Genomic DNA, 27,468 nt, shown 5'->3' on the forward strand with positions numbered 1-27,468 from the left:
CCCGGATGGAATCTCCTGGCATTTCCAAATGAACACACTCTATGTGTATGGGGGTAGTCATTCGTTGTATTTTACTTCCTCCCATGAGTAATGAATGGCATGGATGACAGTGATCCCATACAATTATAAGGCCATACTACCTAGTGACATCACAGACATCATAGCATGGTAGAACAAGGCAATGCTCACAAGCATCTGGAGATTCTGGCATAAATAAACTTGCTGTGTGCCACCCACATACATCATCAACACACAGCACATACAATTATGTCCAGTTCATAATACCTGGAGAGTGATAAGCAAGGTGTAAAACTGGTGTTTATTTGTGATACGTATTTTAGAATGTACTCCTACTTAAACCCAAAAAAGAAAAAACAGCTTACTGTAAAACGGTATGTGCTGTTGGGGGGAGGCGGCAGCCTTGCATGTCTTTGTGTTTCTGTGTCTCTAGATTGCCTCATTTTCGGCTGCACTTGAATTAATCTTGTGTTGAAGGGTCGCTGTGGCCCTGGGAGCTGTAAACTACGCTAAGCTTGCCTGTCGCACGGCCTGGGAGTAGTATGTGTAGGTCACAGGTTTGGTTCGGGGAAGGACGCTGACCTTGCAAGGAGGACTCCTTTCCGCAAAGGAAGCCTATGCACCTGCCAGAACTGTCCACCTGAGTGCCGTCAGAATGGGTGGATTTCGATGGCTGACTCGAAAGCTGGGCTCATACCTGGCCCCCACGTCTGTACTGCTCCAAATCTAAAGTCTGTGGATTCCGTCCTTAATCCTGGTCGGTTTCGCAGAAGAATCCGTGTGACAAAGCCGGTAGCTCACGCCTGTAATCCTAGCTACTCAGCAGGCTGAATCTGAGGATCAAGGTGCAAAGCCAGCCCGGGCAGTAAGGACCACGGGACTCTTTATCTCCAACTAACCTCTAGGAAATGGGAAGTGGAGCTGTGGGTCAAGGGGTAGGGCAGCAGCCTTGAGCTGAAGCGCTCAGGGACAGCGACCAGGCCCCGAGTTCAAGTCCCATGACCCTCTTCGCCCCCCGCCCCCAACACACACAAGGGAAAAAAAAAAAAATCAGTGCGACAGTCCAGATGGCCTCCTCTACCCTCCACTTCTCTGCCTCCACAAACCTTTAGGAAAAAGCGCCTCCATTGATATTGCGCGGCGGCCATTCGGGGTAGCTGCATGCTAGCCTCAAAAGGCGTCGGCACGCTCTCGCTTCGCTAATTATCTGTTGTGAAACCAACCGCCACCGAGAGGCTCAATTACAAACAAAGGTAAATTACTTAAGCCGTCTCCGAGGGGGAAACGACTAAGCCGCGTCAGCACGCCGCCATCTTCCCAGACTGGGCCCGCCACTTTCGGTGACGGGGAGAAACTACAAGTCCCAGCGAGCCGCGCGGCACGAAGCGCTGAGAAGACACGAGAAGGGAGTCGCGGTGTGTTGTGGGGTTTGTAGTAACTCTCCCGAACCCGACGTCGCCGCCTTGAGACTTACCAGACCCAGCCACTACCAAAACACTGAGACTTTCTCGGGAAACAGTATTCGCCATCCGAAGCACTAGCCATAATCTCAGGCCGAAGACGATGGCCGCAGCTCCTGATGCGGCGGCGAGAATAAGAATACACACCATGCAAACGGATAGAGCATGCGCATTGTTCCTGGGGCCCGGCGAAGCGCTGGTCTTACGGGAGCCGAGGATACTCAAACGCGGAGCGACACGTTTCCAGGTGGGCGGGGCTTTCCAAAGATGGGCGGGGTTGGGGCGGGGTTGCGGGCGGGGAGAGGAAAAGGCAGGCTTTGCAGGCCGTTGAGGTTTTCTCCCCTGTAAGATTTTACAGTGCTTGTCACCCGAGGCCTAAGACGAGAAATCCTGGATGTGAAGCCCAGAGAAGTTTAATTTTCTTTGGCGATGCACCCGAAAGGCTCTTGAGTTACCTCGTTAGGAGTTCCAGCTCTACTGGCTTTTGCCTATGGCTAACAGCTTACCTCTGGCCAAACTGATCATCTAAAATTGTTTCTCCCTCCCCCTTCCTTTCCTCCCTCCCTCCCTTCCTCCTTTTATTCCTCTCTTCCCTACTTCTTCCCTCTTTTCTTCCCTATCTCTTTCCCTTTCCTCCTCTCCCTCTGTCTTTCCTGTCCATTTAAATCCGCTCTCCTGTGCTTCCCGTCCCATTCTTTCTGTCCCTTTCCTTTTCCTTCCTTTCTTCCGAAAGACGTTTCTCCATGCATTTCATACCTACCCTTTCTCAACATTTTTTTTTTTTGGTGTGTATCTGTGGGTCTTGGGGCTTGAATTAGGCCTGGGCGCTGTCCCTGAGCTCTAAGCTCAAGGCTACCGCCATACCCCTTGAGACAAGCCCCACTTCCCGTTTTCTAGAGGTTAATTGGAGAAAAGAGTCTTAGGTCTTGTGCCCTGGGTGGCTTTGAACCTTGATCTTCAGATCTCAGCCTCCTGAGTAACTAGGATTACAGGCGTGAGCCACCATGCCGGGCTTTCTTAACACTTTTTTAAAAAATTAAATGTTCTAGGTAATTTCACAGATCCCCAAGCAGGGGATCACCTGGAGTTATACCGTGTACCCAAGAGAAATGGAAGTTCCTCAAAACAGAGCAGCCAGATAGTTAATTTTACCACAGTGCTCTCAGTTTGTTTCTCACACCTCATGTCCTCAGCCAAAATAACCACCCCCTCCAATCCCAGTTATGTTTTTTTTTCCTTTTTTTTTTTTTTTTCCAATCCTGGGGCTTGAACTCAGGTCCTGGGCACTATCCCTGAGCTTCTCTTGCTCAACCACTTGAGCCCATCACTTCCAGCTTTTTCTGTTTATATGATACTGAGGAGTGGAACCCAGGGCTTCCTGCATGCTTGCCAAGCACTCTACCACTAAACCACATTCCCAGCCTATACTTGTTTTTATGTCTACTTTTGTACTGAGATTAGAGAAGTTCCTTGATTCCAAATGTGGTTTTCCTTGGAATCTCAGTGTACTTTTAGGTTAGACAGAACAGACTAACAGGTGAGTTGATTTTTTTTCCAAATGGAATAGTTTTTGACCTAGAACTAGAAACCAGGAATCCTAATCCCTGCACTGTAAGAGCACCACATTGTACACATCTTTGCTAAACTCAGCTTGACTGATGGTCATCTTTGTGTGAATATTCAGAATAGATAAGCTGATAGTATACGCTTGTCTTAGGGCTACCCCTGAAGTTCTGATTCAGAAGCCATGGGGAGAATGAAATGAGGGAAACAAATGGAGAAGGGTAAGTTTGATCAAGGAAATTGTATGTATGAATGTAATTTCCCAAAACCCTATTCCTTGTACAACATTATATAGATGCATTATATGCTAATAAAAATTTTTTAGGGGCCAGGAGTCTGGCCTACTGGTAAGAGTGCTCGCCTAGCATGCATGAAGACCTGGGTTTGATTCCTTGATACCACATACATAGAAAAAGCAGGAAGTGGTGTTGTGGCTCAAGTGGTAGAGTGCTAGCCTTGAAAAAGCCTAAGGACAGTGCTCAGGCCCTGAGTTCAAGCCCCAGGACTGGCAAAAACAAACAAACAAACAAAAAACCTGTTTTAAACAGTCTACTGAATAAGCTGAATCCTGGGCTTTATCAAAATGTGCAGATACTCAGTAGGTCAGGAAGCCAAGATGTGTTACTCAGGAGCGTTAAGGCTAAACCAGAAGAAGCAACAACTAAAATTTCCTAGAAATCGAGTCGCACTGATAACACAGATAATAGATTGTATGAGAAAGAATGGAGCACATTAATAATTGGCAACTGTATGTATATAGTTCAAATTAATCATAAAGCTTCCCTGGGAGGTGATTATTCTTTAATGTGTTTCCTAAAATTTCTATGATAAATATTTTTTCATTCATACTACTAAAAATTGTGTGTGTGTGTGTGTGTGTGTGTGTGTGTGTGGAGTGGGGAATGTTACTGGTTATATGGCATCATTTGCTACCAGATAAATGGGACTAGAGGAGAAAGAAACTTTTGTGGGTAGGGAAGAGAGAGGAAAATAGGATGAAAATGAAATGTTGTTTGGCACTTTGGTTGGAAAAACCTGTTAGCCATCCAAGTTGTTATATAAAATAAGCAGTTTTATGTAGAAATCTGAAGCTTAGGTCATAGTTAAAGGTACAAATTTAGAATTCATTAGCATATGGACCATATTAAAAGCATGGGGCTGGGTAAGGTTATTTAAGGTGGTAGTTTAGGTCCTCCCTGTCCACTGTGTTGATGGAAGTATTTTGTATCTCTGGTGTACTCTCTCCATGAAATATATCTAGTAAAACTAAGAAATATATCTAGTAAAACTAAGAAACTGAATTTTCTTTTATATTTTATTGCATTGTGTACATATACACGTGTGTATGTGTGTGTTGTGTGTGTTTTGGCGGGTCCTGGGGCTTGAACTCGGGGCCTAGGTACTGTCCTTGGGCTTTCTCAAGGCTAGTATTCTACCACTTGAGCCACAGCAACATTCTGGCTTTTGTGTTTATATGTAGTACAGAGGAATCGAACCCAGGGCTTCATGCAAGCTAGGCAAGCACTCTACCACTAGCCCACACTCCAGCCCCTATATGGTTTTTTTTGTAAGTCTTGCTATATACCCTGACTATGATCCTTCTGCCTCAGCCTCTGAAGTGCTGAGATGGTGAGAGTTTGCTGCCACGACCAGCTCCATTATTCTAAATCTAAATGACAACTATAAAGAAGAGTCTGGAGTTACCTACATAGAGTGTAACCGAGGAGACTGAGTCAGCAAAGAAGATGGAGAAAGACAACTCAAGGAAATGAGGAAAAATCAGGAAAGAATAGTATCTGAAAAGTGGAGAAAGGAAAGCAACTTAAGAAGGAGAGCTCAGCCAGCTGGGTCACATGCTGCTATGGATAGGGTCAGGTGACTCTGGGACAAGTCAGTTTCTGAGCATCTAAACAAGAGCAGTATGCCATGGGATGGCATGATGGAAAGCAGACAGATGGGAATGAGCAAAAAAGGGAAGGGGAGATGATGAAAAGCAAAAGTTTCTCTAGACAGGTGTTTCACTTTTTTTAAAAAATGGGAAATAGGTATTTGAGGTGGTGATAGAAGGGAATTTGGAATCATTTGTTTGTGCTTCCACCGCCCCTCTCCAGCAAATTGATGAGGATTGAACCTAGGGCCTTGGAATACAAGGCAAATATTCCAGTATTGAACTATACTCCCAGACCTAGGAAATGTATTTTTAAAGTTGAATTAGTAAAAAGTTTTTTTTAAATGCTGATGTTAAAGAGATACAATAGAGGAATGTTTACATAGGGGCTCCACAGAATGCAGGAAAAAGTTTGAAGGCTAATGAAGAATGGGGCTTGGTGGGATTGGGTGGTGTTCCACGAACTCTGGAGAGAAGAGTCCAGATGATCGAGCACGACCACCATAAACAGGGATGTGGGCAGGCTCTCTATTTCAGTTGAGACCTACTAGTGCTATCATGGGTCAGACACTAGGCAAGGCACTGAGGATCCAGTGATAAAGTAATAAGAGTTAACACCCAAGCAGTGACTTAACAATAAGCCTGGCTATGTGCAGCAGGACCCAGACCTCTGAGCAGGGGCCTCCTAGAGGAAAGTCACCCGTCTCATGGACTGGACTGCTAGAGATCCTGGCAGGCCTCTTTCTGCCAGAGTTCAACCATCAATCCTAATGAAAGTAGAAAAATATGGACAAAGAAGACTGAAGCTTTCCTTGTAAGAACCCCAGAGATCACTTTGATTAGCATTATGCTTGCCCATGACAAGGTAGGATAACTCTGGGATCAGTTCAGGTTAGATACAGAGTTGGGGCTCTGTAATCACCAGTACTAATGACTACGTACTTTACCATTAATTGAGGGACAAGAATTGTCCTAGTAAAAGTAAGGAAAAAACCTTAGTTATAGGCAAGAATCTTTCTTGTTAAGCAAACTAATATCTGGTTGTGCCCCCAGCCTTATCCTGAGTAAAGCCACTGCCCTTGGGTTGTTTAGGTGGTAGGCCTTGAAACTAAACCAAGTAATTATGACTTATAATAATTAGCATCCATTGTGTGCGGACTCTATGCCAAGCCCTCAAAACGTGAATTAACTATGCTTTGAGAGAGATTTGATATGATTCTCATGTTCAAAATGAGAATACTGAGGTACAGAAATGTCATATAGGACATGATCAAATGAGGATTTGATCATAAGCTGATTCTATATTCTACACCCTTATCATCAATAATATTCAAACAAATGGTTGCATATTAATACCAGCGACTGTACTACATATTAAAGAAAGTTAGGAAGGCTAGTATTATTTTCTATTACTTTCCATTTATAAAATTAAATAGGAGGGAAAAGATTTTTTTCTGTCATGGGACTTGAACTCTGGTCCTGGGCACTGTCCCTGAGCTCTTCAGCTAAAGGGTACTGTCCTATGCCTTGAGCCACAGCACCACTTCCAGCTTCTTGTTGGTTAATTGGAGATAAGATTCTCTGGCCTAGTGGTAGAGTGCTTGCCTAGCATGTACGAAGTCCTGGGTTTGATTCCTTGGTACCACATACATAGAAAAAGTTGGAAGTGGAGCTATAGCTCAAGTGGTAAAGCACTAGTCTTGGGAAAGCCCAAGATCAGTTCTCATGCACTGAGTTCAAGCCCCAGGACTGGCAAAAAACAAACAAACAAAGAGAATCTCAGCCTTCTGAGTAGCTAGGATTATAGGTGTGAGCCACCACACGAGGCTGAAAAATATTTTCTTTTCTTTTTTTCATGTTTTTTTATTGTAATTAATAGAAGGGTTACATTATATTCACCAATTAGAAGGTTCATTACTTCACAAACATTCTTGGTCCCCATTTCCCTCCCTACCCCCACCCTTCATAAAATTTTTTTTTTTTTTTGCCAGTTCTCGGGCTTAAACTCATAGCCTTGGACACTGCCCTTGAGCTTTTTTTGCTGAGGGCTAGCACTCTACCATTTGAGCCTCACTGTCACTTCCTGCGTTTTCTGTTTATATTGTACTGAGGGAAGCACTCTACCACTAAGCCACATTCCAGACCTGGAAAAAAGGTTTTTTGTTGTTTTGGTTTTCTTTAATCAATCTTGGGACTTGAACTCTAGGCCTGGGCTTTGTCCCTGAGCTCTTCAGCTCAAGGCTACCACCTTACCTCTTGAGCCAAAGTACCACTTCCTGTTTTTTGGTGATTCAATGGAGATAAGACTGCAATCCTCAGATCTCAGCCTCCTGAGTAGCTAGGATTACAGGTGTGAGCCACTGTGCCTAGGGGAAATTTTTTTTTTTTTTTGCCAGTCCTGGGCTTTAAACTCAGGGCCTCAGCACTGTCCTTGGACTTTCTCAAGGCTAGAGCTCTACCACTTGAGCCACAGCACCACTTCCAGCTTTTTTCTAAGTATGTGGTACAGAGGAATTGAACCCCAGTCTAGGCAAGCACTCTACCACTAGGCCAAACTCCCAACCCTGGGAAAAAGATTTTTTAAGTGTTTTGTTTTGTTTTGTAAGCATTCAAGTAAAGAATCATATTTCTTTTTTTATAGTTTTTATCCAAGTGGATTCAAAAAGGGTTGTCACATATGTATGCATCTGTACTACATTAATGTAATATCTTCGATGGATGCAAGTGGCTCATTCCTGTAACCCTAGCTACTCAAGAGGCTGAGATCTGAGAATCATGGTTCAAAGCCAGCCTGGGCAGGAAAGTCCATGAGACTCTTACCTCCAATTAACCACCAGAAAGCTGGAAGTGGTTCTAAGTGGTAACATGATAGCCTTGAGTGAAAAGTTCTGAGACAGCATCTAGGCCCGGAGCTCAAACCCCAAGGAGGACAAAAAAAAAAAAAAACTACATGATTTTATTTTTTTTCTCACTTTATGTCATTTATCTTTTGTGTGCGTGGGGGAGGGTGTCATGGGGCTTGAACTTTGGGCTTGGGCGCTGTCCCTGAGCTTTTTAGCTCAAGGCTGCTGTCCTACTCCTTGAGCCACAGCCCCACTTCTAGTGGTTAACCGGAGATAAGAGCCTCATGTTCTTTAGTACCTGGGCTGGCTTTGAACCACCATCCTCAGATCTCAGCCTCCTGAATAGCTAGGATTTTAGGTGTGAGCCACCGTGCCTGGCATCCATTTATCTTAAGGGTATTTATATACAGATATTTAGAACCCCCTTGTTCTAACCCAGTATGTTCACAATACCTTCTTAGTTCAAAACTTAACAGGACATTAAAATCCTACTTTACAGATCACTGAATCTCTCCCTCCCCTCCCCCACCCCGTACTGGGATTTGAACTCACTTGCTATGTGAACTATCCAGCACTGGTTTGCACAGGTTATTCTTTAGAACAGAGTCCTTATTTCCACCCCGAGCCTGAGCTGTGATCTACTTTTAGGCTTCCCAGTGTGGCTGGTTTGACAGGTGTGTGTCATCCAGCTTCCTGAGGGAAGCTTCCCTCAGAGGAGACAGACTCTGTCAGACGCTTGTGCCAGGCTGGTCTGGATCTGCGGTCCTTGCAATCTTAGCCTCCCTTGCTGTTTAGGATAATAGATACATGCCACCTCACCCAATGATGGGAAGAGAAGGCAACTTGTGAACTGTTCTGCCTGGCCTGGCCTGGAGCCATAACCCTCTCATTCTCAGTCTCCCAAGTAAGTGAAATTACCAGAATGAGACACCAGTGCCGAACTTGAGGTTTTGTTCTTGTTTTAATCGTCCCAGCACTCTTTTCCTCGCAAAGCTTCTACCTGGTACTTCCATTAAATTCGTCTTTCCTTGTCTATGCTTCTTTCTAGATTTCCGTTCTGCCACCACAGAACTTCCTTTCCCTTGGTAGGGACATACAAATTCTGTATTCATTTTGATTTGATTATATCATTCCTTAACTCTCCATATAGTTAATCATCTATGTGCATATGTAGATATAAATACATGTCAAACTTCCTGTGAATTCCATACACATGGTAATATGCACTGTCTAATCACAGGTAGCATGTACTACCTTCTCAGGTACCTTTCACAACCAGCCTGTGAACTTAAGTACCGTGATTATTTCTGTTTAGTGACTTCATTATGCTAAATTTCTGATCTTAGTACTTCCAGTGCATGGGTTGTGACCCTCTAGTAGTTTTAGCATATAGTAATACTTAGGGAAGAGTGCTTAGTACAGAAAGCATTTCACTGAAAGGACCAGATAAGAATACAAACCTCAGGTGAGGTTTAGCTATTTCATAAAGTTCAGGTTTCTTTCTTCTCCATACTAGTACCAAGTGAGCTTTAAAAAAAAATAAAATAAACTAAATTATGTTTATATTAGAGAAATTAAACAATAATAGAAATGAATCTGGGAACATTTTACTTTAGAAATATTTGATTGATACTTGCTAATGGGCCTGTGGAACAACTATGAGTAAACTTAGCATTTAGAAGAGTCCATCAATTATGTCCTCTCTTCCATCTGGATACACTGACACTCACAGTGTCTTTACTCTGAGCCTATAAACTGGCTTGAGGCTTTCACATTAAAAAAAATAATAAATAAAAGCAAAAGCAATAAAACCCTACCCCCATCCGTCTGGCTGAGCATAACGCCTTTAAATTACACAGCCCAACCATATTAAAATGACCCTGCAATCTTTAACCATACCTTTTTGCCCTCTGCTAGAGTGCTTGTCCATGCCCAGTTCTACTTTTATGCAGTGTGACTGTCACAGCTCTGAAACTTTCCACTGAGCACAAAGTGAGTATTCAGATGTTAGAAGCAGTCATGATAGACCATGGATTTATGGCAACTTTTTAATTTTTATGTTTATCATTTGTTTACTGCTTATTTGTTTTTGAGACAGGATTTCATGATATAGCTCAGGCTAATATAGAACTCTTGATCTCCTTGCCTCACAGCTTCTCAGGTGCTGGGACTGTAGGCATGAACCATCACATCTAGCCCTTTAATGTTCCTAAAATGCTCAGAGCTGGGTGTGGTGGTTCACGCCTGTAATCCTAGCTACTCAGGATGCTGAGATTTGAGGGTCCCAGTTCAAAGCCAGCTGCAGCACTAATATCTGCAAGACTCTTATCTCCAATTAACCATTAACCGCCATAAAATTGGAAGTGGGGCTGTGACTCAAGGGGCTGAAGAGCACAGGGACATTGTCCAGAACTCAAGTCCCATGACCAAACAAACAAACAAACACACCCAAGAGAGAGACTTTCCAGACCTAGGCCCCTCAAGGAAGACATTTCTTTTACCTCTCTTGCCTAACTTTGTTTTCTCCTCTCCATCAAGTCTCAGTTTGGCAGCCATATCTCCCTCCTGGCAAATATTCAACCACTTTCCATCAAAGGAGGATTCATTCTTTGTTTTATTCACCCATGTCATAAAGCCTCAGATATCTGAATGAGCATTGGTCTGCATGAATATTCAGTTGTAGGTGATCCCAGAAGATAATGGAATAAAGTTCTGTGGATAAGGTGAAAGGTAAACCTTCTTCTGGTGTCAATGCAACATAAGTCACCCAGAATGTGAGCACATATTGCAGTAAGAAACATCCAATGATTACACAGCACAATCTGCTCCTTTCTCTATGAAATAATGTATTTTTTTTCTTCAAGGAATTTTGAGCTCATCATATAAGAATAAAGGAATCAGGCTTTTACTTCCACTTTGAAGAAATAGTTCCAGCTTTAATCAGAATGTATTGACTCTGAATTCTCTTTCCTATTTGTTTGTTTGTTTTTGAGCTCTATCACTTGAACCATACCACCAATCCTTTATGCTTTCCTTATTATCGAAATGGAGTTTGCTTTTTGCTGAGATTAGTCTGGGCCACAATTCTATTTGTGCTTCCCATATAGCTGGGATGACAGGCTCCTGTCATTATTCCCAGGCTTTTATTGGATAAAATGAAGGTTTTGTGAACCTTCTCCCTGGTTGGCCTTGAACCAAGATTCTCCTGGTCTCAGTTCCCAAGTAGCCTAGACCACAGGCATAGTTCTGGCTATTCCTGGCTAATTACATTGTCATTGGTGGGAGTTTTTTGATCAGCAACACTACTGAAATGTTTGTTTTACTTATTGCTGATTCATACTTTTTCACTCAGACTTATTCATATATTTTGCTCTCCCTCAACTGAGTTTTCCCCACACTTCAGCAGTGACTCAGGTATTGCTGGTACTTGCTTATCTCCATATCCAGCCTTTATCCAAGATAATGTGCTATCTTATGCAGAAGTGACCCTAACTGACTATAGGACCAAAAATGGAGGCATGGTTTCTGAAGGCTGTGGGATCTTATTCAACCATCACATCTAAATATATAACTTTGGGTCAATGTCAACAGCCTATGATGCAGAATACTATGTTAAATCTAGCTTTTGAAGGTGCTATTTATTTATTTTGCCAATCCTGGGCCTTGAACTCAGGGCCTGAGCACTGTCCTTGAACTTTCTCAAGGCTAGAGTACTACCACTTGAGCCTCAGCACCACTTCTGGCTTTTTTTTAAAAATGTATGTGGTACCAAGAAATTGAACCCAGGTCTTTGTGCATGCTAGGCAAGCACTCTACTACTAGGCTAAACTCCTGGCCCCTTGAAGGTGCTCTTTAAACATAGGCAGGGCATCTAGAACTGTAAGTCAGTCTAGTCTCCAGGATTGGCTACTCTAACTACTTTATTTCTTTTCTTGAGAGCCTGTGTTTTTTTTAAAAAAGACTATGTTTGCTGTTTCATTTTTCCCTTGATTAGCTGTACTTCAACTTATTGAAATCTAGTTTCTGCCATTATTATTCTACAGGAAACTCAGTGGTTTCATGTCCAAAGCACATTTACATATACACATAAATATATATGATAGATGCCATAAATATCATATAATCATATACATATGATATATATAATCTTAGGTAATTAAGATTATGTAAATATACTAGGCTAAGATATGAAGGATCAAGGTTTAAATTCAACTCAGGAAGAAAAGTTTGTGTGACTTTATCTCCAAAATAACCAGCAAGTGGAGGTATCACAACATCAGACTTCAAACTATATGATAGATCAATAATATGAAAACAATACGGTACTGTCAAGAATACCAGGCCCAAAGACCAAGGGAACACACTATTAATCCACATACCCATAGCCAATTGATTTTCAATGGAGGAGCTAAGAATGTACATTGGAAAAAAATCCCTTCAGCAAATCCTTTCATGAAGAAATGGATATCCAAATACAGAAAACAAAAATGGGACCCCTATCTCCCACTTGCACACATACCAATTCAAAGTTAATATAAAGCCTGAAACTTTGACACTTTCACAGGAAAGAATAAGGAGAACAGTAGCTCAACAAATATGATGAAGCATTGACAACTGAGATTGCATTAAGCTAAAAAGCTGCTGCACAGCAAAGGAAGTAGTTACTAGGCTAAAAATATAATCTACAGAATCAGAAGTCTCTGCCACCTATACCTCTGATAATGGACCAATGACTATAATATACAGAGAGCTTAAAAAATTGAACATCTATATCATCAATAATCCAATGAATAAATGAGCTAAGTAGTTAAGATAATTCAGAAAATAAATAAAAGTGACCAATAAATGCATGAAGAAATGCCCAATCCCTCTCCATAAGGATGTACAAATCAAAATTACACTGAAATTACATTTCACTCACCAGAATGTCCATAATCAAAAACATGATAACAAGTACCGGCAAAGATACAGAGAAAAAGAACCCATGTTACACTAATGGTGCAATGCATATTACTATAACCATTATGGAAGTCAATATGGAGGTTTCTCAGAAAGTTAAATACAATGACCCTATAATCTGTCAATACCACTCTTGGGGATTTAGCTGAAGAACAGAACAAAATGGAGAAGCCTGGGGTCAGGAGTGGCTTAAAGATAGAATGCTTGTCTAGCATGCATAAAGCCCTGGGTTCCATTCCTTGGTACCACATATACAGAAAAAGCAGGAAGTGGTGCTGTGACTCAAGTGGTAGAGTGCTAGCCTTGAGAAAGCCCAAGGACAGTGCCCAGTCCCTGAGTTCAAGCCCCTAAAACTGGCAAAAAAAAAAAATAGACATCTATGTTCTGAAGTTTATTGAAGCACTATTTACTATAGCCACTTTATGGAAGCAACCCAGATGCCCTACAACCTTTGAATATAGGTTTTAAAATATGACACATGTGTATACATATACATGCATATATAATAGAATTTTAGTTAGCTATCTGAAAGAATGAAATTGTCTGGAAAACATCTTGATTGAAGTAAGCCAGGATTAGCAGAACAAAGGTACATACTAACTTTTTTTTTTTTTTTAACCAGTCCTGAGCTTGAGATCAGGCACTGAGCACTGTCCTTGGACTTTCTCAAGGCTAGAGCTCTACCACTTAAGCCTTAGCACCACTTCTGGCTTTTTTCTATGTATATGGTCTTCATGTGTGCTAAGCAAGCACTCTACCACTAGGCCAAACTCCTGGCCGCAGTACATACTAACTCTTATATGTTGGCATTAGGTCTAAATTTAAACATATTGCATATGCATATATGCATATATATATGACTAAACTGACTATAGTATATATAAGAGTGAGATTCCAAGATGTAATCCAGTTGAACTATGAACATGCACTTTGACAGAGAGTATTAGAAAGTGAAATATTTAGCTGGATGTGGTGGCTCATGCCTGTAATCCTAGCTACTCAGGAGGCTGAGATCTGAGGATTTCAGTTCAAAGCCAGCCAAGGCACTAAAAAAGTCTGTGAGACTCTTATCTCCAATTAATCACCAGAAAACCGAAAGTGACACTGTGGCTCAAGGGGTAGGGTGGTAGCCTTGAGCTGAAGAGCTCAGGGACAACACCCAGGCCCCAAGTTCAAGTCCCACAACCAATCAAAAACAAAAAAAAAAATTGAAACATTTTGCCTAGGGAACAGGTGTCAGTGGATTGAGGGAAGATGAATAGAGAAAGGAAAAGAGGGTGACTGTCATATTATTCAATGTACCTGTGTAAAATGGAATAAGGAAATATGATGAAACTTGTGTGGGAAAGTAGGAGAAGGAAATAGGGAGATGACTGAGGGGGTGACTGATCAAGGTGCATTGTATACATACACATGTCAAAGTGAAGTCTTCTTGTACAACTAATCAAGATAATCAAACACCCACACACATATTAACTAGCAAAAATGGGCTGCATACATGGAGAGAGTGGGTGGGGGGTTTGTTTTCATTCCCTTACAAAACTCCTGTCGTCATTGTGAAGAAACCATGGCTAGCATCTTTGATGGAGAAAGATGCCCTTTTGACACTTAGTATAACAGCCAACAGCACTGACAACATAAGCATGAAGAACATAAAGAACATAAGCCAGGTGTGGTGGCCCTCCCCTGTAATCCTAGCTACTCAGGAGGCTGAAATCTGTTGATCAAGTTTCAAAGCCAGCCTGGGCACAAGAGGACCCGAGACTTTTATCTCCAATTAACCTCTAGAAAATGGGAAGTGGGGCTGTGGCTCAAGGGTAGGGCAGTAGCCTTGAGCTGAAAAGCTTAGGGACAGCACCCATTCCCAGAATTCAAGTCCCATGACCCCCCCTCTCCCCCAAATTAAAGAATGTCAAGATGGCAACAGCAAAACAAGGCAAGCAAAAGTATTTGGATTGACTACCCCCCTCCCCCACATACTGGTTTTGACTGCTTGTCTCATCCAACCCCAGTAAGTTGCCAGATAACTGTGAAAGTGTGAAGAAGCTGCCCTGCTAAGTGCAATCCAATACTGAGCCACAGAATTCTTAGCTGGTAAATGGATGTTTGAAGCCGTGAAGTTTTCCAATAGCTTCATAGGAAGCAAATAAATAAATAAAATAAATAAATAAATAAATAAATAATGAAGATATATACTCCAACATCTCTGACCCAAGATAATTAACATCGGAATCACCCAACTTCCTTATGCTGTTGAACCCATCCTAGGAGGGCTGGAAAATGTTTTAAGCTCTCTCCTTCCATATACCTTCTCTTTGAACTAGAAATACTGGTTGTGGAGTCAGAGTGCATGGATTTAAGGGGAAAAAAAAGTTTAATTTTTATTTGTTTTTGACACAAGACCTTACTCCATAGCTAAAGCTGGCTTTGAACTCGAAATTCTTATGTCTCAGCCTCTTTAGTTCTGGGATTAGAAATGTGTGCTGTGGAGAACACTGTTTTACCTCTTTTGCTTGTGTTTCTCCATCTATAAAATAGGAACAACCTCGTTTCTTTTTTTTTTATTTGAGTAGATGAAATTCAGATAAGGTGATCTGGGCACAAGCACTCAGCTAATTATTATGTTAATAAATGTTACAATTTAGAATTCAGCAACACTGACCCTGAAACTCCAGATAAAACTTGTGGTAGTAGGGACTGGGAGTTTGGCCTAGTGGTTAAAGTGCTTGCCTAGCATGCACGAAGGCCCCGGGTTCGATTCCTTGGTACCACATACATAGAAAATAAGCCAGAAGTGGTGCTGAGGCCCAAGTGGTAGAGCTCTAACCTTGAGAAAGTCCAAGGACAATGCTCAGGCCCTGAGCTCAAGCCCAGGACTGGCAAAAAAAAAAAAAAAACAACAACAAAACTTGTAGTGATATCCCTGGTGAATTCTGGGATTGTGGAGGGACAGTCTTCAGAGGCAGAAAGCAGATAGGGCCCTCAAGAACTGGACTGTAGTATGAAGTCAGACTTTTCTTCCCTTACCTATCAGCTTTGCCACGTATTCTGTTTCTTTGGCAAGCACTTAACTTCTTAGTTGTGTTAATTATAAAAATGGGAGCTTAATAAAAGGAAGTCTCGCCATGCTATTGTGCAGACTGATAATGAAATAATTAATAAGTCTAAGAGGCCAGACACATAGAACATACCAATTATATAATATTTAATGTACATGTTGATCAGAAAAGCCAAGTCAAGGTCACTTTGAGAGGAAAATTACCAAAGATAACTTTATCTTGGTGACTGTATCAGCAAGACTTGCAGATGTTATGTTTCCTAAACCTCTGTAAAAGAAGCTACAAGAGTGATCAGAAAGTATGACAGTTATAGACCTGAATTTAGAGGAAACCATTCAAACAGTCCTAGTTCATTTCCCACCACCTTAGCCTTTGGTAGTCCTTTCCATCTTCAGGTTAGTCCTTGTTTGCTTTCTTTCTTTCTTTTCAAGTATTACTCAGAAGAAAATAATTTGCTTATTCAGGGTTGAGAGCATAGCCTAGTGGTAGAGTGCTCACCTAGCATGAACAAAGCCCTGGGTTCAATTCCTCGGTACTACATACTCAGAAAAAGCCAGAAGCAGAGCTGTGACTGAAGTGGCAGAGCACTAGCCTTGAGCAAAAAGTGTCCAAGGATAGAACCCAGGCCCCAAGTTCAAGCCCCAGGACTGGCAGAAACAAAATTCACTCATTCATTAATTATCTATTGAACACTTTGGAATACAAGAATGAATGACAGGCAAATTTCTATTCTCACAGAGTTTCTGACTTATAGATTTGGCCCATAACACCAGCAATCTCACTGCTGAAAGCCAGGAAAAGGAACTGGCTGGATAAGGGGAAAGAATTATGGGTAATGTAAGATTTGGAATATGGATTAGTAGACTGTTGGCAAAGAGATGGTGGTGGGCGTAGCAAGTGTGAAAGAGGGCCCCCCAAAACAGCATATATAAATGGGCGAAAGAATAAGAAAAAAAACTAGGAACTTGGAGAATTAAAATAATTCAACAGTGATGAACAATTGTGTTAGAAGCCAAAAGTGTCCTGGATGGAGTCTGTTTACCCAGTTAAGGAATTTGTACTTGATCCAAAGGGCAATGGGAAGCGAATCAAGGGTTTAAACACAGGAGTGAGGTTTAGAAATAACATACTGACTACAAGGTAAAAAACAATTATTGTGACATAATGTTTATCACCTGTTTTTTTTTGCAATAAAGTTTTTGTTGGAGCACAACCAGTTAGCCATTCATTTAGTATTGTTTGTAGTTGCATGGAGGCCTTAAGGAGAGAGTTGGGTAACCATCCACCTGGCTTACAAAGCCTGCATTATGTACTATCTGTCGGTTAGTCCCAGAAGACTGTTAGAATAAGTTGGTGTATAACAATGGTGGTTAGTAGAGGGGAAAGCACAGAAAAACAAACAAAAACCAGAAAGACAGATTTTGGAAAGAGTATGCCAAATAGTAATAGACTCTCACTGTACTGATTTAACACTGCAGCTTGGTCCTACTCTCTGGTTTCTTCCTTTAACCTCCACCTCAGCTCACAATATGCATGTACCATGGAGGAGGTGAAAGAACGATTACTGAAGATTTGAGAACAAATAAGGGGAGTTAAAGAAATACCAATAGCTTAGAATATTGCGTATCTCAAGAAGTGTTTTAGACACATTCTGGTTTCTCTATCTTCCTGTCTCCTCTTGCTATCTTTCAGCTCTGATCTCTAACCACATCAATATTCCCAAAATGAATTTCTAAGGCAGTAGAATCCTACTTTTGATATTCATCTCTTCCAAATCCCCATTATCTGGACACACTACCTATATACTCTGACTCTTCAGAAAGTTTCTTTTGGTAAGAATTGATAGCATTGGCTGTGGAGAGGATGGGTTTGGCTAGTAAGGCATCTTGGAGCTAGGGTAGCATCCTGAGGGGCAGGCCATGACTCATCCAGCTAGACTATTTAGAATAGAAAGAAGTCTAAGATGAAGGTAATCAAGTAGGTAAATCAAGGTCACTCACTGTTGTAATGTGAATAAGAAAGGGTAGGCATGAGGTTATAAATGAAAGAGAAGGGTTGGAAGTGAAAGAAATCAATCAAAAGAATTGCCTTGTAGATTCAACTCCAATTGAAAGGAAATTGTGTGTGTTTGTAATCACTTAATGCAATGTTGATACATAATAGGAGCACAAGACTTAAATCCTTAACCTCATGTCATTCCTGATACCTAGTTATGTTGGTGGTCTTGAGACTTAGCTTTTGTGATACAGACCAATCCATCTATTGTGTCTGCACAAATCAAGCAGCATTGCATCGGTAAGTGTCCCTCAAGATCACCTCAATTAGGTCTCAATGTATTTGTGCCACAACAATGATAACAATCAACAAAGTATGACCACCATCATTTATTAAGTATCTACTAGAACTGACAGTAACAGATGCCAGCCTATGTGCTTTGACTTCATCTTTATAATAACCCTATTATTACATTCATTTTCACAGATAAGGAGGCTCTGGCTCAAAGAACTATTTTTTAAAGCCACTGTAAGTGGCAGTTTGTGTAATATCAAATGCCCTCTATCATGTTAGCTCTTGCTGCATCATGGCAAGTGACCCTGACTCCTATTTCTAAACCTTTGATTTCTTCATGCCCTTACTTAATCTCCTTCATTATCTGTTCATCTCCTCAGAACAGAAGAGACATGATTCAATGTGGCATTATTTCATTTCCTTAATCCTGGCCTACTTTAGGAGTCTTTGCGACGTCAGTAGCCTTCTAGTACTGCTTCTAGCAGCGCATACTGAGTTTCAAGTACTTGTGTCTCCTGGAATTGTCTACCACTTTGAGCCATAGTGCCACTTCCAGTTTTCTGGTGGTGAATTGGAAATCAGAGTCTCATGAATTATCCTTCAGCTTCCTGAGTAGCTAGGATTGTTGGCATAAGTTACGTGCACTTGTCTGACTCTCCTTCTTCGTAGAGTATTCTTCCTTCTCATCTGTTTGGACATGGGGTCAGAACCCAAGTTCTTTTTTTTTAAAAAAAATTTCTTTCTTTCTCTCTCTCTTTCTTTCTTTCTTTTTTTTTGTTTTATGTCTGTCATGGAGCTTGCACTCTGAGGCTTGGGAATTGTCCCTGAGCTCTTCAGCTCAAGACTAGCACTCTACCATTTTGAGCCATTGTGCCACTTCCAGTTTTCTGATGGTTAATTGGTTTTAAGAATGTCACAGATCTTTGTACTTGGGCTGGCTTTGAATTGTGATCCTCAGAGCTCAACCTCCTGTGTAGCTAGGATTACAGGCATGAGCCACCAGCACCAGGCAAGGAACTAAAGCTCTAACCAGTCTCTGAGATTGCCTAAATCTCTCAGGGTCTAGATTATGTTGGGGAAAAAATGAGATTTTTTTTTTCCTCAGTCTAGAAACAAGTTATCTGGGATACATTGGAAAAGTCACTTAGCTTCTTCAAGCCTGGTGGGGAGGGGGGGAGTGATTTTTCTTCATAAAACAGTGCCTGACAAATAGTACATAGGATAAACTATTATTATAGAGCCCTTATGTAATTAAATTAGTCAGCAACATTACTTTAGCATGATAATTGTTAGGATACTTTACTTCCTTTGTGATTTTCTGGCCACCCTTTTGAGATTTTGTGCAAACTTGCCCTTGTAATCCTTTTCTAGAAGCATTCTATCTGTTGATACTTGGCTAGCTTTTTTTTTTCCCAGTTGTATTCTCCTACCTCTGGTTTTACCAATTATACCTTATGTAAATATTTAAGTAAACTCTCATCTCTGCTAGTGCGATCTTATGGAATGGACTACTTTATTATTGACCCAAACCTGGCATAAATTAACAGTATGTATATGTTGGTTGATAGAATGGATGTATTTGTTAATAAACAAAGGACAAGCCAGGCACTGGTGGCTCATGCCTGTAATTCTAGCAACTCAAGAGGTTGAGATCTGAAGATTACGGCTCAAAGCCAGTCCAGACAGGAAAGTCTGGACTTTTACTTCCAATTAGTCACCAGAAAACAGGTGGTACTGTAGTTTGAAGTGGTAGAGTGCTAGCCTTGAGGGGGGGAAATAAAACCTCAGGGACAGTGCCCAGGTTCTGAGTTCAAGTCCCATGACTAACACTATCACCACCACCAATAAGAACAACAAAAAACCCAAGGGAAGCTGGGCGTGGTTGCTCACGCCTGTAATCCTAGCTTACTCAGGAGGTTGAGAGCTGAGGATTAAGGTTCAAAAGCTAGCCTGGGCATTAAACTCCGTGAACTCCAGTTAACCCAATTAAGCACCAGAAAAATGGAAGTGGCACTGTGGCTCAAGAGGTAGGGTGGTAGCCTTGAGTTGAAGGAGCTCAGGGACATTGCACAGGCCCAGACTTCAAGTCCCTCCCAACACACACAGAAACAAAACCCAAGGGATAAGGCCCAAGGAATGTGTACTGAGTAACAGTACTACCAAAATATTACTACTAATGGGTAATGTTTATTAAGTGTAATTCATTTTACATTTTCCAAAATAATAAATCCAGTTAATTTTCACAAAACCCTATTAAGGTATTATTCTCCTAAAATCCTGTTTTTACAATTATGAAATATTACTAGTATCATAAGGCTCAAAGGAGCTTAAGTAGCTCACTCAAACCTGTTGATAGTAAGGGCTGTAAAAATTATTTTGGTGTTTCAATAGAAAACTTTGTGTTTCACGGAGGATAATTTCCAGGTCATCTGATTCCTACCTTGAATCATGTTTAAGTCATTTATACTGCATAAACATGTCTTTTTCAAATTTTCCTTAAATAAAAGCAGGAGTATGGCTAGTGGTAGAGTGCTTGCCTAGCATGCATAAAGCTCTGGGTTCAATTCCTTAGTACCACATACACAGAAAAAACTGCAAGTGGTGCTGTAGCTCAAGTGGTAGAGCACTAGCCTTAAGTACAAAGAGGCTCAGGGACAGTGACCAGGCCCTGAATTCAAGCCCTAGGACTGGCAAAAAAACAAAACAAAACAAACAACAAGATCAACTAGCGCCTGCTTTAGCCTCTCACTGAATGAGTTCAAGAAGATCGTTAATGTTTTTGCCTTTGTAATCTGCATCACAGTCATGATCAAGTTTTTGTGAAAACTATCTCTTTTGTTATTATTGGTTTTATTCATTTATTTTTGTGTCAGTGCTGAAGTTTTGTACTAGTGTCTCACGTTTTCATTTAGCTTTAAAAATATCAAATATCACCCAAGCCCAGTGGCTTATGCCTGTAATCCTAGCTACTCAAGAAGCTGAGACCTGAAGACTGCAGTTCAAAGCCAGCCTGGGCACTGAAGTCCATGAGATTCTTATCTCCAATTAACTACCAGAAAACCAGAGGTGCTGTGACTCAACGGGTAGGGTGGTAGCCTTGAGTTGAAGAGCTCAGGAACAATGCCCAGACCTAGAGTTCAAGTCCCACAACATATATATATATGATATATATATATGAGATATATATATATACATATATATATGTATATATATATCAGGTATCCTCACACCTCTCCCCCTGCCCCTGCCAATCCTTGAATTTAGGGCCTGAGTGCTGTTCCTGAGCTTTTGTGCTCAAGGCTAACACTCTACCACTTGAACCACAGCTCCATTTTCATCTTTTTGATGATTAATTAGAGATAAAAGTCTGGAGAGCTCTCCTCCCCAGGCCGACTTTGAACTAGGATCCTCAGATCCTAATAGCTAGGAGGTGAGCCACCAGCACCCAGCAAAAAGTATCACTTAACAGATCACATAGAATTGAACTCCTGCTGTGAAGATTCACAGCTCATTTTTTCCCTTCAATGCTCATTTCTTCTTCCTCAGGAATCCTGCATGCTTTGTTGGGGAGTTTGTTCTTAAAGTATGGAGAGAGAGCTGAGTTCTGTCTCAAGAGACTCTGATCGGGGAGGCTTTTTCTTTTGTGTTTTTAACAAGGCTAGTTATTCTTTCGTTGGTAGTCCCTAAAGCACCCAACTACTATGATACCACTTTCTTAGTGGGAATAATATAATGCTTGAAGAAAGTAATTGGTAAACTTGTTCAAACTCTCAAAGGAGAGAAAAGACAAGTTCTATCAGAAGAAACTTGTGTTTCACACAATCAATATGAGCCTTAAGAAGAACTAGGAAAGATATGACAAAGAAAGATTTGAAGAAAAGACATTCTGTTTTGAGGGGACAGAATGAACAAAGGCCTGGGATGGAAAATGGGATTATTATTACTATTATTATTATTATCATCATTATTTAGAATGGAGACTGATTGGATTTAACTAGGCTGAGTTGATAACTGAATAGAATATAAAGGATTCTTTGTTTTTGGTGCCACTCCTGGGACTTGTATTCAGGGCCTAGTTTTTAGCTTTTTCACTCAAGATTAGCATTCTACTACTTGAAACACAACTCCATTTCTAGCCTTTTGGAGGTTATTTGGAGATGAGTCTCACAGACTTTCCTGCCCAGGCTGGCTTGGAATTGTGATCCTCAGATATCAGCTTCCTGATTAGCTGGGATTATAGATGCGAGCCATGGGTTCCTGGATAATTCTTTGTATTTTTGTTTATTTCCATAGAGTAAAGTAGGGGATTATCATAATACTTGAAGATGACTTCCTTTAGACACTGTATTCTGAGTTAAGGTAATAAAGTAATGTGGGGATGTTGGTGAGTTGCTTCTTTGTATTTTTATTTTTTTCCATTCAGTCAAACATGATTGGTCCTTGCTGTTAAAATGGATCTCACAAAAACAAAAATCAAGCCAGGGAGTTTGGCTTAATGGAGAGTGCTTGCCTACCATGCACATAGAGCTGGGTTCAATTCCTCAGTACAACATACATAGAAAAAGCTGGAAATGGTGCCATGGCTCAAGTGGTACAGCTTTAGCCTTGAGACAGTGCTAAGGCCCTGAGTTCTAGCCCTGGGACTGGCAAAAAGCAAACAAACAAAAAACCCAAACCACAAACACCAAAATAACAAAAAACCACATTGAATGTATTTGGAAGACATGGTTTTGAATTTCACCCTTATTTGATTGTCCATTCCTTTTTACCCCAAATCAATAGGACAAATGTTGATCTAGACAGCTATTTGTAATAGTTATTTTCCAAGGTGACTCATCATGTTCTTAAAGTGTAAAGTGCACACTTTGTTGAACAAATCAATCATTTGGATTAAAACAAAAAATAAATTGAAATTAAATTCCTTTCCTTTCTTTGTTGATTCACTAGTGGGGCTATTTTTCCCTTTCTGTCTTAGTGAAATAAATAATGTGTGCATCTAAAAGTCTAGATAGCCACATTCTGATAGCTATCAAAATAATATCCATGGCCAGGTGTCAGTGGCTCATACCTGTAATCCTAGCCTAAGAATGCTAGATAAGACTTTTTATTTTTATTTTTTTGTAGGTCATAGGGCTTGAACACTGGGCCTGGACACTGCCCCTGAGCTCTTCAGCTCAAGGCTACCGTCCTTCTCCTTGAGCCAAGCCCCACTTCTCATTTTCTAGAGGTTAATGGGAGATAAGAGTCTTATGGACTTTAGTGCCAGAGATGGCTTTGAACTGTGATCCTCAGATCTCAACCTATTGAGTAGGTAGGATTTTAGGTGTGAGCCACTGTGCCTGGCAAAATATTTACATTATTTTTTGTTTTTTTATTTAAAGAATTTATTAACATTGATTTTTACATCATATTTCAAATGACGTGTTCAACAAACAAGTATTAAAGAAGGGAATCTCTCTATATAATTACTGGCACTTAGATTTTAGAACATAATTAAAATTAGGCTGAGGGTTTGTATGTCATAGATATATATATGGATCTATGTAAAAAACATTATGTCTATAGAGTCATAAACTTTTATGTCTATGTAGTTGTGTTTATACATTCTTTTTTTTAATTGATGTAATTTTTTTTGTCAGTCCTGGGCTTGAGCTCAGGGCCCCAGCACTGTCCTTGGGCTTTCTCAGGGCTAGAGCTCTACCACTTGAGCCTCAGCACCACTTCCACTTCCGGCTTTTTTCTATGTATGTGGTACTGAGGAGTTGAACCTGGGTCTTCATGCATGCTGGGCAAGCACTCTACCACTAGGCCAAACTCCCAGCTCTTTATTGACATAATAAATGTTCCTGTGTAACAACCAATAGCAGCATACATAATCATCAGTCTGAATTTTTTAATGAATTAATATCCCTATTTTATTCTTTTTTTTCCCATTTTATCTTTTATTATCGAGGTATTGTATAGAGGGGTTACAGTTCCATTTGCCAGATAGTAGGTGCATTACTTCTCACACATTGATACCCCTAAAATATTTCGTATTGGTGGTGGTCATAGGTGCTAATGGGAAGGGCTGTTGTGAGAACATGGGTGTTGGAACATGGGACGATGTTGGAAGTAGCTGCATTAATGCACACACCATTTACTCTACTGTAGTTGAAGAAAGAGTCAAGGGGGTCTTACGTCTTTGTGATGGCTTGGCCAGCTTGGCAGTCAAGTGGAGAGTTAGAAACACTACACAGAAAGTGGAGGTGGGCCAGGAGTTTGGTCTGGTGTAAAAGTGCTCACCTAGGAAGCACAAAGCCCTGGGTTTGGTTCTTTGGTACCACATACACAAAAAAAGCAGAAGTAGTGCTGTGCCTCAAGTGGTAGAGCACTGGCCGAGAGGAAGCCCAAGGACAGTGCCTAGGCCCTGAGTTCAAGCCCCATGACTGGCAAAAAGGAAAGAAATTGGAGGTGTGGTTTAAATGATAGAGTGCTAGCCTTGGGCAAAAAAGCCAAGCAATGGGAGACCATAAGTTCAAGACCCAGTATGGGCAATGCCTCTCCTCCCTCCCTCCCACCTCCATCCTGCAAAAGAGAAAACTACTGCCAATAACATTCCATATGTAAACTGTTTTATTGATAAAAGAAAATGGACTTTTAAAAACCCCAAGGTCAAGTTGTAAATAATTGGACATAAAATGGGATTTTTATTTTGATAAAAAATTAAATCACTATATTCACATCTATTTTATATGCCTCTGAAATTCCTCTACTTGATAGGAGAAAGATTTAGTAGATAAGTTACATTTCCTGGTGGCATTTTCACTAATGATACCGTACTTTCTAATACGTTATGCTACTTAGAGAGTACTAATACATAAATGTTTCTTTAGTCAAGCAGCAGTTGTTCATGCTATAACCCTCCAGAAATTAAAGTGGAAGATTAAGGTTTGAGGCCAGCCATGAGAAAAATGCCTCAAGTCCACTTCTAAAAACAACCAGCCCTTCCAGGGCTCACGCCTGTAATCCTAGCTACTCAGGAGGCTGAGATCTGAGGATCGTGGTTCACAGCCAGCCCAGGCACTAAAAAGTCCATGAGACTCTTATCTCCAATTAATCACCAGAAAACTAGAAGTGGGGTTGTGGTTCACAAGGTAGTGTGGTAGCTTTGAGCTGAGGAGCTCAGGGACAATGCCCAGGCCCAGACTCCAAGTCCCGCAATCAACCAACCAAAAACAACAACAAATAAACAGGGCTGGAACTGTGGCGGAAGTAGTATAGTGCCAACCTTAAGCAAGTAGGTTGAGTGAAAATGAGACCCTACATTCAAACCTTGGCACCCTCATCCCACCAAAAAAAGAAAAAAGAAAAGAAAAGAAAACTTTTCAGTATTCCAGATCCCATTCTTTAATAAATTTTTGGCTGCTAAATATTATGTTAGCATTTTTGGATATGATACAGTTTTTTAAGAATATATTGCTGAAGAAAACATTTAATTGTAAACATCTTTCAAAAATAATTCAATAACCCAAAGCTATGGACATGGTAATGGAAATATAAACATAACTATATAGACATAAAAACCTATTTCATAAATTAATATGTTTCTATGACATACAAACCCTTAGCCTAATTACGATTAAGTTCTAAATACTAAGTCCTAGTGATTGTAAATAGAGATTCCCTCCTTGAACACTTGGTTGTTAAACTTGTCATTTAAAATATAATGTAAAAATCAACGTTAATAAATTCTTTAATAAAAAAGAAAAAATAATTCAATAATGACACTGGGATTTGAACTAACGGTCTTATGCTGGCTAGGCAGGTGCTTTACCACACAGGTCATGCAAGTATGGATGAAAATGTACCTGGAAAGATATTTAACAAGGTCTGGGAATGTGGCTTAGTTGTAGAGTACTTGCCTAGCATTCATGAAGTCTGGGCTCGATTCCTTAGTACCACAAAAACAGGAAAAGCCAGTGGCTCTGTGATTCAAGTGGTAGAGTGCCAGCCTTGAACAAAAGAAGCTTTGGAACAGTGCCTAGGCCCTGAGTTCAGGGACTGGCCAAAACACAAAAATGATACTTAACAAACTGATCAAACAAACTGAACAAAGTTACAGTCTTATAAACTGGTGATGAGTAATAGCAATTTCAATAAATTTATAAATTTTTAAAAATCTATGAAAAATAGAGTTAGAAATAAAAGGATGAATTTGAAAACCATTATTAAAAATAAGTTAACATTTATGAATATAGGTCCATGGTTCTTTCCCTTTTCGTATTCTGGATCCCTTTTTGTTATTGCTTACTTGCCTCATAGTACAAAAGTATTATATTATGACCATAGATGTTTGTCATTTAGTGTTTGCAAAACAACACTACAATACTAACACAGCAAAAGGTTCACAAGATATAAGCTTCAAGGCAATAGGGTATGTCTGCAAGCTCTAGGATTTGAGAGGTTAAATCAAGAGGGTTGCTTGGATGTAGGAGTTTAAGGCCACCCCTGGGAAATGCAGCAAGGGGGGAAAAAGTTTTGGGAAACAGAAACCCGTCAAAACTTCTTGTTGGGTTGGATGTGAGGTTTGAATTTAGGGGTTGGGTACTGTCCCTGAGCTTATTCGCTCAAGGCTATTCTCTCAAGGCTAGCACTCTATCACTTTGAAGTACAGTGCTACTTCCAGTTTCATGGTGGTTAATTGGAGATAGGAGTCTCTCTCTCTTATGCCCGGGCTGGTTGAATCGCTATCCTCAAATCTCAGTCTCTTGAGTAGCTAGGATTACAAGGCCCCATTTAGGGCCTGGCTGTTTGCTGTTCTTTTGTTTTCGAGCGTGTGTGTGTGTGTGTGTGTGTGTGTGTGTGTGTGTGTGTGTGTGTGTTTGAACTCTGGACCTAGATACTGTCCCTCAGCTTTTCAGCTCAAGGCTACTACCCCTTGAGCCACAGCCCTACTTCCCGTTTTCTAGTGATTAACTGGAGATCAGAGTCTCAAGTGTTCTTTAGTGCCAGGGCTGACTTTGAACCTTGATCCTCAGATTTCAGCCTCCTGAGTAGCTAGGATTATGGACCTGTGCCTCGGCATCCAACCTTTGTATTCTGTTTTGACTGTGGAAAAAACTACAAAAGAGGAGATACATTAGTAAATTTGAATAAAGTGGTAGCTAGCCTAGAGAAATAGAAGGACTAATTTAAGTTTTTGGAAGAGAATTAGCACTGAGAGGTAACGTATTGTGTAACACAGGGGTTAGGCACAAGCATGAAGGAGGATTATCCTAAAGTTAACTCTAAGCTTTGGGGCCTTTGCATCATTTCATCCCCTCATCTGGCCAGTGTACCCCAATGCGCTCCACTGTAATGATACCACTGTCAAAGCAATCCCTCTGTGAAGTCACTTCCTGTAACAA

The 27,468-nt window shown here is 40.7% G+C and overlaps 2 protein-coding genes across 7 annotated transcripts in view; one reads left to right on the forward strand and one right to left on the reverse strand.

Annotated features, from left to right (window-relative positions):
- Alg14 (ALG14 UDP-N-acetylglucosaminyltransferase subunit) overlaps positions 1–1,629 on the reverse strand; it is a 72,764-nt gene extending 71,135 nt beyond the window's left edge. The window contains 1 exon segment of the mRNA XM_090334244.1: positions 1,493–1,629. Coding sequence (XP_090190370.1) covers positions 1,493–1,628 — 136 coding nt within the window. The 5' untranslated portion in view covers position 1,629.
- Positions 1,630–1,676: 47 nt separating this feature from the next.
- Positions 1,677–27,468, forward strand: part of Tlcd4 (TLC domain containing 4) — a 75,900-nt gene continuing 50,108 nt past the window's right edge. For 4 of the 6 annotated variants that reach the window (XR_016535906.1, XM_090334234.1, XM_090334235.1 and 1 more), the window contains exon 1: positions 5,620–5,794. The gene's annotated coding sequence lies outside the window, so the exon portion shown is untranslated. Of the gene's footprint in view, positions 1,726–3,195; positions 3,263–5,619; positions 5,795–9,689; positions 9,765–27,468 lie in introns of those variants that run through there. The other 2 variants (XM_090334238.1, XM_090334236.1) reach the window with 2 other exon arrangements.

The sequence above is a fragment of the Megascapheus bottae genome, chromosome 6 (genome assembly GCF_031878675.1).
Source record: "Megascapheus bottae isolate mThoBot1 chromosome 6, mThoBot2.hap1, whole genome shotgun sequence".
Lineage (NCBI taxonomy): Eukaryota > Metazoa > Chordata > Mammalia > Rodentia > Geomyidae > Megascapheus > Megascapheus bottae.